General features: G+C 48.0%; 1 protein-coding gene and 1 non-coding gene across 13 annotated transcripts in view; one reads left to right on the forward strand and one right to left on the reverse strand.

The window, feature by feature from the left end:
- The window catches only part of RPH3AL (rabphilin 3A like (without C2 domains)), a 138,439-nt gene that overhangs the window by 30,588 nt on the left and 92,118 nt on the right, over window positions 1-15,733 (forward strand). For 2 of the 12 annotated variants that reach the window (XM_069603086.1, XM_069603093.1), the window contains exon 2: window positions 9,748-9,885. The exons of the other annotated variants lie outside the window; for them this stretch is intronic. In XM_069603086.1, coding sequence (XP_069459187.1) covers window positions 9,870-9,885 — 16 coding nt within the window. In that variant the 5' untranslated portion in view covers window positions 9,748-9,869. The remainder of the gene's footprint in view (window positions 1-9,747; window positions 9,886-15,733) is intronic. 12 annotated transcript variants of the gene reach the window in all.
- On the reverse strand, window positions 2,481-2,553 carry TRNAG-UCC (transfer RNA glycine (anticodon UCC)). Its single transcript has one exon. It is a non-coding gene; the product is annotated as a tRNA-Gly (tRNA).

Genomic DNA, 15,733 nt, shown 5'->3' on the forward strand with positions numbered 1-15,733 from the left:
TCCTCAGTTTGTTTTTTTCAAATATTTTTTTATATATTTGCTGTACTGGGTCTTAGTTGTAACATGTGGAATCTAGTTCCCTGACCAGGGATCAAACCCAGGCCCCCTGCACTGGGAGCATGGAGTCTTGGCCACTGGACCACCTGGGAAGTCCTCTGTTTTTCCTTATCATTTATGACCTTCACATTTCAGAAGAGTTCTGGTCAGTTGTTATGTACAGCATCTCTCCATGAGTGAACTGAACTGAACTGATATTTTCTCATGTTTACATTGCAATTATGTGTTTTGGGCAGGAATACCACCAAAATGATGATGTATCTTTCTCAGTACATGGTATCAGGAGGGCCTTGATGTCCCTATGTCTTATCACTGGTGATATTAGTCTTGATGACTTGGATAAGGTATCTGCAAGGTGTCTCTCCTGTAAAGTTACTATTTTTTTAACTTTGTAATTTTAGTATCCGTCCATCAATCTGGCCTGCAACAGTTATTACTGGGGTGCTTTAATGCTGATTCTTCTGTTTCTTTCATTCCCTCTGTACCAGGCAGACCACACATATATTTCAGGTTCAGTTCCAGACCACCGGGATAAAGCAAATGTCAAAGGGAGTCACACATTTTTTGGTTTCCCAGTGCTTATAAAAGTTATGTTCACATAATACTATAGCTATAAAGTGTGCAATAGCATTGTGTCTGAAAAACAATGTAACAACCTGAGTAAAGTCACTCAGTTTTGTCCGACTCTTTGTGACCCCCTGGACTGTAGCCCACCAGGCTCCTGTGTCCGTGGGATTCTCCAGGCAAGAATACTGGAGTGGGTTGCCATTCTCTTCCCCAGAGGATCTTCCTAACCCAGGGAATGAACCCAGGTCTCCTGCATTGCAGGCAGATTCTTTACTGTCTGAGCTACTAGGGAAGCCCATGACAACATACATGCCTTAAATAAAAAATACTCTATTGCTGAAAGATGCAAACTGTCATCTGAGCCTTCAGTACGTTGTAATCTTTTTGCAAAAATAACATCAAAGATCACTGATTGTAGACCAGGTAGCAATGATAAAACTAATGAACATTTTGAAATAGTGCAAGAATCACCAAAATGTAACACAGTGTCAAAAAGTGAGCAGATGCTGTTAGAAAAATGACCCCGGTAGACGCTCAGTGCAAGTTTGCCACAAACCTTCAATTTGCTAAAAAACACAATTATCTGCAAAGCACAATTAAATGTGGTATGCCTGTATTTATTAACCGGTACCAGAAGGCAATGGCACCCCACTCCAGTACTCTTGCCTGGAAAATCCCATGGACAGAGGAGCCTGGTGGGCTGCAGTCCATGGGGTCTCGAAGAGTTGGACACGAATGAGCGACTTCAGTTTCACTTTTCACTTTCACGCATTGGAGAAGGCAATGGCACCCCACTCCAGTGCTCTTGCCTGGAGAATCCCAGGGACGGGGGAGCCTGGTGGGCTGCCGTCTCTGGGGTCGCACAGAGTCAGACATGACTGAAGCGACTCAGCAGCAGCAGCAGTAGTAGTAGCCCTTCTGTAAGAGAGAATTGTCCACCTCCCCTATTAATTTGTTTCTTCAATTTTTATATCATATTTATTTTATGGGTTATAATCCAGTACTGTTGTTATTTTTGTTGTTGGAAAAAGTGTTCCAGCTTTTGGGACTTCCCTGGCAGTCCAGTGGTTAAGACTTGGCCTTCCGATTCAGAGGGTGTGGGTTCAGTCCCTGGTTGGGAGCTAAGATCCCACATGCCTCTGGCCAAAAAACAAATCGTAAAACAGAAGCAATATTGTAACAAAGTTAATAAAGTCTTTAAAAAACGGTCCGCAGTAAAAAAAAAAAATCTTAAAAAAAAAACCAAAAACAGTTCCAGCTTTAGCCGTTGAGAGTTCATTATGGAAGTTTTACTGTGAAAGTTTTCAACCCTTACAGAAAAGCTGGACAAACAGGACAAAGAAACCTCTCCACTTAGATTCAGTCATTCTTAGCATTTGACCATGTTTGCTTTCTCTCTCTTTCTCTTCCCTGCCCCTCTCCCACAGTGTTTTCACAAATGCACCATCTGTTGTTTTCATATTGAGGTTAATTTGTACTTAATCTGTCCCCAGGCCATCAGGGGGTGACGGTAAAATGTAAGTGGCCAGTTCGTTGTCCCCTGGAGACTGTGTACCTGGTTGCCCTGTCCAGACCCCCCAGTTTGTGCTTCACTGTACTCCATGCTTTGTTTTATAGCAGCTCTATTGAGATGTAATTCATATACCATAGAGGTCACCCATAAAAAGTATACAATTCTGTGGGGTTTGGTATATTCACGGATATAAGCAGCCGTCACCACAGCCAGTTTTAGAACATTTCCATCTCCCCAAAGAGAGACCCCATATCCTTTAGCTATTACCTGTCTTCCTCCCCCATAAGCTCTAGGCAGCTATTATTATTATTTTGGCTGTGCCACACAGCACGTGAGATCTTTGTTCCCCAACCAGGGATCGAACCCACGCCCCCTGCAGTGGAAGTGCAGAGTCTTAACCGCTGGACCACTGAGGAAACACCAGCCCTAGACAACCACTAAATCTATTTAGAGTCTCTATAGATGGGTCTATTCTGGACATTTCACATAAAAGCAGTCCTATGCTATGCTGTCTTTTGTGGCCTGGCTTCTTTTAACACGATGTTTTCAAGGCTCATCCATGTTGTTGCATGAATCAGCGCTTTGTTCTTTTTTATGGCCAGAAAGTTATGACCAACCTAGACAGCATTTTAAAAAGCAGAGATATTACTTTGCCAACAAAGGTCCGTCTAGTCAAGGCTATGGTTTTTCCAGTGGTCATGTATGGATATGAGAGTTGGACTGTGAAGAAAGCTGAGCCCCAAAGAATTGATGCTTTTGAACTGTGGTTTGGAGAAGACTCTTGAGAGTCCCTTGGACTGCAAGGAGATCCAACCAGTCCATCCTAAAGGAGACCAGTCCTGGGATTTCTTTGGAGGGAATGATGCTGAGGCTGAAATTCCAATACTTTGGCCACCTCATGCGAAGAGTTGAATCGTTGGAAAAGACCCTGATGCTGGGAGGGATTGGGGGCAGGAGGAGAAGGGGACGACAGAGGATGAGATGGCTGGATGGCATCACCGACTCGATGCACATGAGTTTGGGTGAACTCTGGGAGTTGGTGATGGACAGGGAGGCCTGGCGTGCTGCAATTCATGGGGTCGCAAAGAGTCGGACACAACTGAGCAACTGAACTGAATAGTCCACTGTTGGTTACACCACCTATCATTTACCAGCTGATGGACATTTGGGTGGTTTCTACCTTTTAGCTGATGTGAATAGATCTTCTCTGAAGAAGATCTACTGTTTTTGCTTCGAAATGTATTTTCAGTTCTTTTGGATTAGGATTGTAATTCTGTATTTATTTTTTTTGAGGAACTACTGAACTGTTTTCCACTATGGTGGCACCATTTTACATTTGTGCCAGCAGTGAATGAGGGTTCCCATTTCTCTGCATCCTTGCTAACACACATTAATTTCTGTCCTTAAAATGATAGCCATCCTAATGGGCGTGAAGAGGCACCTCACTGTGGTTTGGGCTTGCCTGTCTCTGATGGCTGGTAACGTGGAGTGTCTTTCCATGGGCTTTTAGGCGTGTGCGCTTCTCCTTTCGAGAAATGTCTGTTCAAATCCTTTCTCGCTGCTGTTCAGTCACTAAGTCGTGTTTGACACTTTGCAACCCCGTGGACAGAGCCAGCCAGGCTCCTTCATCCATGGTGTTTCCCAGGCAAGAGTGCTGGAGAGGGTTGCCATTTCCTTCTCCTGGGGATCTCCCTGGACCAGGGATCAAATCCATATCTCCAGCACTGACAGGCAGATTCCTTACTGTTGAGCCACCAGGGAGGCCCCATTCAAGTCTTTTACCCATTTATTTGTTGAGTTGTCTTTTTGTTGTTGAGTCGGAGGCGGTCTTATCTGTTCTGGATACTAGATCCTTATCAGATATGTGATATGCAAATATCTTTTTCCATTCTGTGACTTACCTTTTCATCTTCTTTTTTAACATTTTATGAATCATTTATGTATATATTTCACTGTAAATGGACATTTGCAACCATTTCGTGTTGGCGTGCAGTAAGACAATTTAACAATAAATGTACCTATCTTTTGTTGTACAAGTGAACCTATTTTTGAGGGAGAAGATAGTTCCAAGACCAGGGTGGGAGCTTTTTTTAGCATCCTTGCCTTCCAAAATTACATTGTCACGTGTTCAGCTTTAAAGATTTGCACCTATAAGAATAAGATGGCTTGTGCTTGTGGGCCTGGGTTGCAAGGTACAGGCATTGAAGCCACCCATTTTATTCAAAATCTTGAAAGGCAGTGTTTATTAATAGACATTTTTTCTTTTTCTCTCAAACACCCAAGGTAGACCTGAGCCATAAAAATCAGGGAGGTTATACATGGAAAGCAGTAGTAATTCTGCTGTTTATGAAATTTAATAAAAGGTTTATATGGTAAGCATTTGTTCTTTTAATATTTTTTCTATTAATATACCATGAAAATATTGCATTTGGGATTAGGGTTAGTTCTTTGGTGCACAGAGTTTTTTAATGTCAGTAACATCCCCTTTATTTATTTATTTTCTTTTGTTGGTTATGCTTTTGGTATGAAGTGATGTCTCACTGTGGTTTGGGTTTGCATCCTTTTATGTTTATTTATTTGTCCTGGGTCTTAGCTGTAGCACACAGGATCTTCAGTCTTTGTTGTGGCATGTGGGATACCTAGTGTGTCATGTCGGATCTAGTTCCCTGGTCAGGGATCAAACCCAGGCCCTCTGTATTGTGAGTGTGGAGTCTTAGCCCTTGAACCACCACAGAAGTCCCTGGATTTACATTCTAACATCTAAGAAACCACTGCCAAATCTAAGGTCGCGAAGTTTTGCCCGTCTGTTATCTTCTCAGTGCTTTAAAACTTTCAGCTGTTACATTTAGGTCTTTGATGCATTTAGAGTAACATTTTTAAATGGTATGATGTAATGGCCCACCTTCATTCTTTTTCATGTGACTGTTCCATTGTCATCGCAGTTTACTGAAAAGACTCTTCTGCCCCCACTGAGTGGTCTTGACACTCCTGTCAAATAATCAGCTGATCACAGATGTATGGGTTTATTTGTGGACTCTCGGTTCTATTCTGGCACACGTGCTCTGAGTGTCATCTGGGCACAAGGTCTGTCCTGCTCTTGGGGAGTGTTTTGTACAGTAGGAGAGGTCAGAAGCTTTCACAAGCCACCAGAAACTGTGAAGTGCTGGGAAGAGGTAAAAAATGTGGAGATGCCAAGGAGGGAATCAGTGCTTTAGGCTAGGGCAATAGATGTGGATTGGGGAGCAGCAGGGGGCTGTTTGGAGGAGGCCTGGGCTTAAGCATCTAACAGGGTATGATGCCAAGTGTTTCTGTTTGTCTGGAGACAGACTTGGCAAGGTGGCATAGAGCCTATAGATGGCCTGGCACTCCCAAGTGGGGACAATAGGCTTGATTTGCAAGTGTCTGAGGAGAGCCTGGCTTTTGCAGGGCCCCTCTTGTGGCAGGGTAGGCTGAGTCAGGTGGGTGAGCCAGGAGTCAGGGGAACCACTTAGGATCCTAGGATGACTGAGGTCTGGGTGAGCTCCTGGGTCAGGCAGTGGAATTGGTAGAGAACAAGGGGTCCTGTCTGAGACCTGTGGCTTCATGTCACTCTGCCCTGTGGGTATAGGTGGGGCATAGCAGCCCTGGAGACCCTGCTGCCCATTTCCTGGGCCTCATACTTCTGGCCCCAGCTGCTGGCTGCCTGCTCCAGGAAATTCACACTAGCCTGCCTCCTCTGCAGTACCTGCAGCTCTGCTCCAGGTAACCCCGAGCTTTCTCCTGTTTGGCCAATTCCTACAGGTCTCAATTTCCATGAACTCCTAGCACACTCCTAAGGGCTGAGAGCACAGAAGAGGCTTGGAGAGTGTGCCCTGCCTTATTGCCTTCATTAGGTGCCACGTGCTGCAGCTGGGACTCCTTGGAGGCAGAGAGGGTGACAAAGTGCCAAGGCCAGCTGCATGGCCTTGAGCGAATGGCTGCACCTTTCAATCATCAGTCAAACCTCTTCTCTGAAAGTGGATGATGATATGCCATCCCTTTGGGACAGTGATGAGTTTCACTTGGCCAGCCTGTGGCCAGCACCTGGCAAGTCGGCAGCGCCCTGTGCAGTCCTATGCTTTCCCTCCCAGTTTGGTAACTCAGGGCCAGACTGAACACAAGCAGGGACATTTTGACTTGTGGGCTCCTCATTAAAACCTCCAAAACTACTGGCAAAATGTCGGCGCTTCTGTTTGGTCTTTTCCCTGCTCATCTTCTCTGAACCTAGCCACCTGCTGGGGGTGGTCCCCTTTCTCACTCTCAGATGCCTGCCCTCCGCCTTGCTTGAGTCTTCAGCAGTCATTGCCAGGGTCTTTCGTGATGGACACCCCCACTTCTTTGCAGTCTTAGCCTCCACTAGGGGAACTAAGGAGTGTGCAGAGAAATTAATAGCTGGCACCTGGGCAGTGCGTACTTTACCTTGGAGCTGGAACAGGGAACCAACTATTTGTGTTTCCATGAACAAGAGGGGACAGCTGGCTACAGATAGCAGCTGGGTCAGCGGGGGTTGCCTTGGCTGCTGGCTTTAAGCAAACAGCCAGGGCCAGGGTCCCTTCCCCAGCTCTGGGAAAGAGGGCGGAAGAAGACTGAAGGACCTGGTGGAGCCCTGAGGAGAGTCGCCTGAGAGCCGGGGTCCTGGCAGGGCTGTCAGAGGCCGCTGCTCCTGGGACCTGAGTGCGCAGAGGACCACCCTGTCGGCACACCTGAGGCTGGGGTGAGAAGGGGTGGGCCTCTTCCTTCCAGAGGCGTCTCTGCCTCATGGAGAGGTTTCTCTTGGGCTCTTCCAACAAGCACCTTTGGGTGTGAGCTGAAATCAGATTTCCTTTGCAGAAATTCTCTTTGCCTGAGATTTTCCACACAAATTGAATAGATGCAAGCAGGCTTGTTTTTCTGCATTATGAAACGAATAGCATTTACACTCCTCCCCATGCACCCCAAGCCAGGTGCCTGGTAACACCTGAGACAGACAACTTGGGCATTTTCTGAGCAGAATCCCCCGAGCCACAGACAGCTGCTTACCCTGAAGGCTTGATTTTATCCTGGTAACCTTTGAGCTAAGTTTCCATTTCATCTGCTGTTCTTTGCTTTTTGTGCCATTGATTTCTTTTTTGACCATCTGGTGAATCCTATGGAATGTTTCTCAAAATAACGGCTCTCAGTGCACGAACAGTGTTACAGAAGAAGCCAATTGTATTGACATTATTATCAGAATATATATTTTTTTAACAAAACAAGGTTCTCATATAGTAACTTATGTGCTTCTTTTTTTGAATCATTAAGTAAACAGCCTTGTTGTTGTTTAGTTACTAAGTCATGTCTGACTCTTTGCAACCCCATGGACTGTAGCCTGCCAGGCTCCTCTGTCCGTGGCATTTCCCAGGCAAGAATACTGGAGTGGGTTGCCACTCTTTTCTGCAAGTAAACAGCCTTGCCATAGGTCTAGTAACTATTGTAATTTTTAAAATCATCACAACATATGATATTTTTATTTGCTTTTGTTAATTGCTAAATCTGTCAGGAGATGGCACGATTATCAGAAGAACTGGTAACAATATTTTTTTATTTGAAACAGCTTTCTTTTATTGAGAAAATTTCAACCAATAAGAAGCCGGTTTTCTTACCTCAAGTTAATTATTTTCTAATTCCGGTTATTAAATGTTAAAAAAATATTCATGTCAATTTCAGGATCATAAAAATTTAGCTTTTACATATTAGTCTATTGTCTCTAGTATAATGTACATCTGAATGTAATAACTATCATAATTTTAAAGTAGTGATGAGCATGAATAACACTGAGGTATCTGCAGGTCTGTACTGTGATATGAAAATATCTGTGATTTTGCTGATGACCAAGACCCTGGAACTTTCCATATGACTGTGGTGTGTTGCCTGTATTCATGATGAATAGGTCATTTCAGTTACAGGTTAATGAAAATACAGTTTGTTCCCGTCCAAGTTCACTGGTCCCCCGTTAAGAACTCCCAAGACAAGCAGTGACCCAAGGAGATCGTTTTCCCAAATCCACTTTTCGCAGCAACCATGACAACCCCCGGGGCTTCCCAGGTGGCGCTAGTGGTAGAGAACCCATGTGCCAGTGCAGGAGATGTAAGAGACGTGGCCCGGTCCCTGGGTCGGGAAGATCCCCTGGAGGAGGACATAGCAACCCACTCCAGTATTCTTGCCTGGAGAATCCTATGGACAGAGGAGCCTGGCGGGCTATAGTCCATCGGTTCACAGTCGGACATGACTGAGGGGACTTAGCATGCACGCAGGCACACACACACATGATAACCCCCTGTCTTAGATGTATTAATAGATCCCTCTCCCAGTCCTGAGCACCCCAGGACCTCCAGAGTGGGGGGTAAAGGCTATTTTGAATATCTGTATATTCACAGGGTCCACTATCTCTGCTATCCCCACTCTCAAAGTAGGACTCTGGCCTTTCTCTTCCCTAAGTATCATGGGTTGAATTGTGTCCCCAGGGATACATATTGAGGAACTTCCCTGGGGGTCCAGTGATTGAGAATTTGAGCTCCAATGCAGGGGGTACAGGTCTGATCCCAAGTCAGGGAATTAGGATTCCACATGCTGCAGGGCAGCCAAGCCCTTGCGCTGCACCTACTGAGCCTGTGAACCCTGAACCCCATTTGCTGCAACTAGAGAGAGGCCTGTGTGCCACAACCAAAACCCAATGCAGCCAAATGAATAAATAATTTTTTTAAAGGGGGCATGAAGAAGTCCCAACGCTCAGAACCTCAGAATGTGAATTAATTTGAAAATGGGGCATTGCTGATGTAATTAATTAAGATAAGGTCATACTGGAATCTCCTGTGGTCTTTTTCGGAGAAGGCGATCGCACCCCACTCCAGTACTCTTGCCTGGAAAATCCCATGGACGGAGAAGCCAGGTAGGCTGCAGTCCATGGGGTTGCAGAGTCAGACGTGACTGAGTGACTTCACTTTGACTTTTCACTTTCATGCCTTGGAAAAGGAAATGGCCCCACTCCAGTGTTCTTGCCTGGAGAGTCCTAGGGACGGGGGAGCCTGGTGGGCTGCCATCTATGGGATCGCACAGGGTCGGACACGACTGAAGCGACTTAGCAGCAGCATGGTCTTTTTATTTTTTGGCCTTGCTACACGGCCTATGAGGTTTTAGTTCCCTGACCAGGGATTGAACCTGGGCACTTGGCAGTGAGAGTCCCAACCACAGGACCGTCAGGAAATTCCTGGTCTTAATTCAACATGAAACGCAGGGAGATGGGCACATGGAGACACAGAGGGAAGAATGCCACGTGAAGATGAAGACCGCGGTTGGAGTGATACAGCGACCAACCAAGGAGCACCCAGCGTCGCCAGCAAACGGCAGAGGCTACAGCAGATGCTTCGTAGACAGATTCTCCTCTGGGTCCTTCAGGGGGAGCTTGGCCCTGCTGACATCTTGGTTTTGGACTTCCAGGCTCTAGGACTGTTGTAAGGCTCCCAACTCGTGGTACTTGGTTATAGCAGCCCTCAGAAGTAATTCCGCCTGGTCCCCTGGGGACCAGAGCACTGCTTTGGGCCCTGTGAGGCTTCCCTCCTTCCTGTGTATTCCAGGATGAGTCCTGCCCCAGGAGTCTGGTTGCCCTGGAGTCGCCTGCCATCAGCTCTGTGATCGTCTTCAGCTTGGACCTCCAACTGCTCTGTTTCAGGCATCTTAGAAACAACAGAAGTGAGCTATGCCTCTGGGGACAGGTAGGCAGAGCTTGTGGCTGTTAAAATAGGAGGGCTGGCACCTGAAGTGAGAGGAGCAAGGAGCAGGGCGTTTTGCATCTCATTTTGGTTGGAGGCTGCAAGTATCGTCTTAGCCTGGGAATGAGAAATCGGGGCGGTAAAGAGACGGGCAGGGATTTGGGTCCACTGGAGTGGACGTTTGGGGTGAGGATTTACTTCCCTGGGGAGAAGACCCCTGCAGCAGCAAGTGGGGCCTTCTCGGGGGTACGGGGAGCTGCCCCCTGCTCACCTTGCAGTCGACTGAGATGTGCCACGTGCCTGGTGCAGAGTCGACACTCAGAGCTTGTTTGTTGAATGAATGAATGAGGGCAGTGAAGACAGAAGCAATGCTGCTTGTCTGTCTGAGGCCAACAGCATGCTCAGTCTTGTGGCTCATGGGGGATGTGGGGATGTGCCCTGGGGCATCTAGGCCCAAGCACAGACAGGAAAGGCTGCAGGAATCTAAAGACCCCACCAGAAGTAAAGGACCCCCTCCACCCCATCCAGGACACAGAGTGGACTGAAATGCTGAGGGGAGGCAAACGGGGTCGATTCCAAATTCCCAGAGGATTGGTGTGGGGCTTCTGCCGGTTGCCAGTGTGCATAGGGACGGTGGGTCACGGGAAAAGTTCCAGAAACAAAGCTGAGCAGCCAGGACACATCCCAGTTCCCAGTGACAAGAGTGTGGGCCTCGTGGGAGAGATGAGGTGGCAGGTGATACTGGAAGGGTCCTTTGGGCCAGTTCGTGGGTGGCCTTGGCGAAGCTTGGGTTTTTCTCTTGGGCAAAAGGGAGCCACTGAAGGTTTTAAGAGCAAGGGACTTGCATGGTCTGACCTATGCTTTAAGGATGACCTCTCTGACTGCAAGTGAAGGGGGCATAGTGAGCTCCTGGAGGTCCAAAGGCCAACTGAGAAGCTCCTGCCAGAGCCTGGGCAAAGACAAGGGGAGAATCAATGAAGGGGTGGGGTGGGAGCGAAGTCACCCAAGGAAGCAGAGCTGGTGGGGTGCCCGATGACAGGGTGAGTCCTGGGGACCTTTGTCAGGCTGTAGCTTCCCCGGGGCTCCTCTCTCATCTCCTGCGTCCTCTCCACCCTTGCCTCGTGCATAATCAGCCCACAGAGAGCTTCCCTCCGGTTTCAGACAGGGCTTTGAGGCTCCCTGTCTGCGTCTTTCATCCTCCGAGTGCGGTGTGACAGGTGGAGGAAATGTTGATGTCTCAGCTCACCTTATCTTGCTTCTATTATCATGTTTCCCGTATCATAGTAACAGAGCAGATGTCAGGGCCTGTTGCTAAGGGTTCCCTGGAATATTAATACCTGGGTGTAGAACCGCAGGCTCTTAGGCAGTGTCTTTGGTGCCTCGGGAAGCAGCGGCTGGGTGGCAAGTATTCTTTTATATTCATCCCTGCTTTTCTTTCCCCTTCTCAAGCCCTCATCTCCTCCGCCGACCCCCTGATCCAGGCCCAGCTAGTTGTCTACATGGCAGACTCAGCAGCAGCCATGAATAGGCAGCCACCCGCCCCTCCCGCACCCAGGGCAGGCATGACTGAAGGATCACGACAGGAGGCTGAACGCGGGCTCGGATCCTTCCTCTGGCAGCTGTCCAGGCATCAGCTCAGATTTGGCCCTGGGGTGACCCCCTCCCCCTCTTCCAGCCCTGCACAGGCTACCTGAGAAGGTTCCAGGCCCTCCCCCAGCCCCACTCTGGCACATGGGAGAGGGCAGAATGGGTTTTATTTGCTTCTTATGCCCCCTGTCTTCTTGCCTCTCTCATCTGGCCCTTTGACCTTTCCGCTGCTCACAGTTTGCAAGTCCACCTCCAAACAGCTCTGGGAGGTTGGGCTCCTCGGGATATTGAGGTCAGGGTTGGGATTTTGTTTACCAAATGCCATTTGTGTCAGTTATCTATTCCCATGGTAATGCTACATAACATCCATCCCCTAATTGAATAGTTCACTACTTAAAAAAAATTTATGTATTTGGCTGCACGAGGTCTTAGCTGCAGCACTCAGGAGCTTCCATCTGCATTGTGGCATTCAAGATCCTTAACTGCGGCATGTAGGATCAAGGCTTCCCTGACCAGACATCAAACTCAGGCCACCTGCATCAGGAGCACAGTGTCTTAGCCACTGGACCATCAGGGAAATTCCTACATTTCTTTTTTGCTTCCGAGTCTGCGGGTTGTCTGCTGCTCTTGGCTGGGCCTCATGTCTCCTTTCTCGTGGTTCAGCTACCCCCAGAAGTCCCCTGCATCTGTGTGGAAAGATGCATTTCTGTTCTCTCTCAGTGGCTGTTTGGACCCGGCATCCTGCCCTTGCTGGTGACTTGTGTTTGCCTTTATACGTGGTGCCCCTGCCTAGACCCTGTGGCTCCTTTCCCGCTGTCTTACCCCTCCTCTCTCTTTCCCGTTCTTTTCCCCATATCATGTCTGTTTCTCCCACGAGATCAGACCCTACAGCTCCATGAAAGCTTATCCATTCACTTCCCAGCCTGGGGCAGCAGACAGGGCTCAGTTGTATTAGCGAAAGTTTCCCTGAAATAAACCAAGGAGGCAGAAACGCCAGGGTCTGAAGGCGGGAGAGAGCGCCCCGCCAGGAGAAGCCGTGGGCGATGAGGAGCTGTTCTGTAATTTCTTGTTTCTGTGGCCCCTGGGTGGGGTGGAGCCCCAGTGGGAGTGTGTGATGCTTCCCAAGGGGCAGGTGGTTTTGCCCTCTGGTGTCTTTTTCAGAATCTCAGAGACAGCTGCAGGCTAGAAAGGTTTTCAGCACTGTGTTAAAGAGGTTGTAGGATTTGGAAGGCTGGGTCAAAGGGCAGCATTTTCCTGGGGTAGTAATGATGTGGGCTGCTCTCTGAAGTTACAGGCGTGGGTTTTCATTTCATCCTCGCTGTGTGCCTGTGTGGAGGCGGAGACCCTGGCTCTTTGTAGAAGGAACCCGGCTAGCGAGTTATGACTGGACCACAGGTCACCCAGGCTCGCAGGCTGGTGCTGCTTCACCAGATTCTAAGCCCGCAAAGTCCATTAAGAGGGAGAAGCCGCCTTTTAAGTGACCCTGAATGCTTGCAGAGAAGAGGTTTTTGTTTTTAGTGATTGTACTATACACATTATTCTTTTTTCTTTTTTTTTTTTTTTTTGATGTGGACCATTTTCAAAGTCTATATTGAACTTGCTACAATATTGCTTTCTCTCCATGATTTTTGGTCCTTTGGCCATGAGACCTGCAGGATCCCATCTCCTCAAACAGGGATCGAACCCATACGCCCCCAAATCGGAAGTTGAAATCTCAACCACTGGAGCCCCAGGGAAGTCCCTGTACACGTAATTAAAAGCAATTTATTGGAGATTTACAGATTCTTCCATCTCTGAGTTCTAAGTTTGAAAAGACCACCGGGACACGACTGCTTGCAGCAGAATTTTTGTGTGTGAATGATTCTGGTGATGCGCTTTGGTGATACATTAAAAAAAAAAAAAGTACACATCTTTTCCCCTTGGGGAATTTATCCTAAGAAAATAGTCAGAAATGGGCTCAAAGATTTATCTCCCAGGATATCCATTTAGGGCTGAATACAATAGGACAGGGCTGGGAACAATCCATGTGCCTCCCCCAACAGGAAAATGGGAAAAATAAATCCAGAATACTAAGTTGCCATGAAGAATCATGTTTCTGAGGACTTTTAATAATGTGAGAAAGCACAGTGTGATAAGAAAGCAAACAGCATAGGTAGAAGAACCCAATTTTATTTAAAAATCTGTGCACAACTGTCCAGGAAGACATGGGATGATCTTACATGAAGACGGGAAGTCTTCATCTAGGGGTGGGTGATGAGTGTGTTTAGGGTGCATATTCTATGGTGCCCAGGAGAGGCCACGGGAGCTTGCAGTTTTTAAAAATTAATTTATTTTTGGCCATGCTGGGTTTTCATTGCAATGCATGTCCTCCCACCTTCCTCCTCCACCTCCTCCTCCTTGGGGCCCCTGCTGGAAGGGCAGCGAGCCCAGGAGTGTATTGGATGATGGCAAACACACAGCTTGGCAGAAGAGCCCCGGGTCAAGGGGGTGCAGAAAGCCGGGGGACATGGGCCGGCTGGTGGGCAGGGAGCTGGCAACAGGCTCAGGATGCTTAGATTCGGAGAACCGAAGCTGACTCTTGGCAGTTTCCTAAGCTGTGTTTCCACGCACTGCCTTCCTCTCCCACCACCTGTGCTGAGATTGTTCCATGTGGGCCAGGGACAGCTGTGCCTTCCAAGGTGCCAGCCACAGCCCAGGGCGGACCCCACAGTCCCTGGACAGGGCCTCAGCTCCCAGTCGGAGCCACTGCTGTGGTCATGCTCAGCCACGAATTTACCACCGGCCGGTGCCCACAGCCCCAGGCTCTGGGAGGGACATCCCACATCTCCCTGGATCTCTCTGTGGTGTTTGGCTCAGTGGGCTCCTCTTCCTCAAAGCTCCAGGGGCAGGAAGGGTGGGGGACCCAGAACGCCTCTTCCATCCTGCCCTAGGAACCAGGCTGGGGTGGGGGCCCAGATCCCCCCACCAGATTGAAGCAGTGACCAATCTCCCTCCCAGGACCCTTCTCCAGTCGCCTACCTGCCCCTTGGCAGGTGAGAATGCACTGGACCACCCAGAGTGGTCCCTCCAGCCTGTCAGTCTCTGCTCCCCGTGGGGAAAAGATGGGGAAACTGAGACCTGGGGAGAAATAACTGATTGTTCCTAGTCTTGCAGTAAGTTTGCATAAAAGTCAGACTTTCTCAGTTCTTTTCTCTCCAAGTTGGATCATCCTCACTGCCACCAAACCCTTCCCTTTATACTTATTGCACAAGGTGACTTGAGGCAGAGAAGGTATATTAATTAAGGGTTAGCAGACCCACATGGGTGTGACCTTTTCTCAGTCTCTCAGCCTGGTTCTTTTCTCTTCTGCCAAACAGAAAAAATAATGATTAGATTGAGAAAGAATAAAACAGTAGCCTGTGGGTGGTTGCAGAGTTATTTGGACTCAAGTTAAAAAAAAAAAAAAAAAAAAGAAAAGGAATTAGATGTCAGATGGGTCAGTTGTTGTTCAGTCACTCAGTCGTGTCCAACTCTTTGCAGCCCCATTGACTGCAGCATGCCAGACCTCCCTGTCCTCCATCTCTCGGAGCTGCTCAAACTCACATCCATTGAGTCAGTGATGCCATCCAACCATCTCATCCTCTGTCATACCCTTCTCCTCCTGCCTTCAATCTTTCCCAGCATCACAGTCTTTTCTAAAGAGTCAGCTCTTCGCATCAGGTGGTAAAGTATTGGAGTTTTCGCTTCAGCATCCGTCCTTTCAATGAATATTCAGGACTGATTGCCTTTAGGATTGACTGGTTTGAACTCCTTGTAGTCCAAGGGACTCTCAAGAGTCTTCTCCAACACCACAGTTCAAAAGCATCAATTCTTCGGCACTTAGCCTTCTTTATGGTCCAGCTCTCACAGCCATAGCTTTGACTAGACGGACCTTTGTCGGCAGAGTAACGTCTCTGCTTTTTCGTATGCTGTCTAGGTTGGTCATAGCTTTTCTCTGGACAGAGAGATGTTAGTTTAGGGGTTCTCTTGCCAGTGATCCTCAAACTCTAGCGCCCTAGGAAATGACCCAAAAGGGACAAAAGAGATTTATTCCCTAGAGGCTTATTTGGAGGTGATGTGTTTGGGGCTGTGAGGAGCTGCTGTCTCCTGGAAGTCCTCACCTGTCCCGCCATAAAGAAGGTGGCATTTCAAGCATGAGAACACAGGATCCCTTTTTTCTTCCCGCCTCCTCCCCGCTCCTCAGCTCCACTCCCTTTTGATTCAGAAGCATCTGCAGAAGATGGAA

This window comes from Ovis canadensis, chromosome 11 (assembly GCF_042477335.2).
Source record: "Ovis canadensis isolate MfBH-ARS-UI-01 breed Bighorn chromosome 11, ARS-UI_OviCan_v2, whole genome shotgun sequence".
Lineage (NCBI taxonomy): Eukaryota > Metazoa > Chordata > Mammalia > Artiodactyla > Bovidae > Ovis > Ovis canadensis.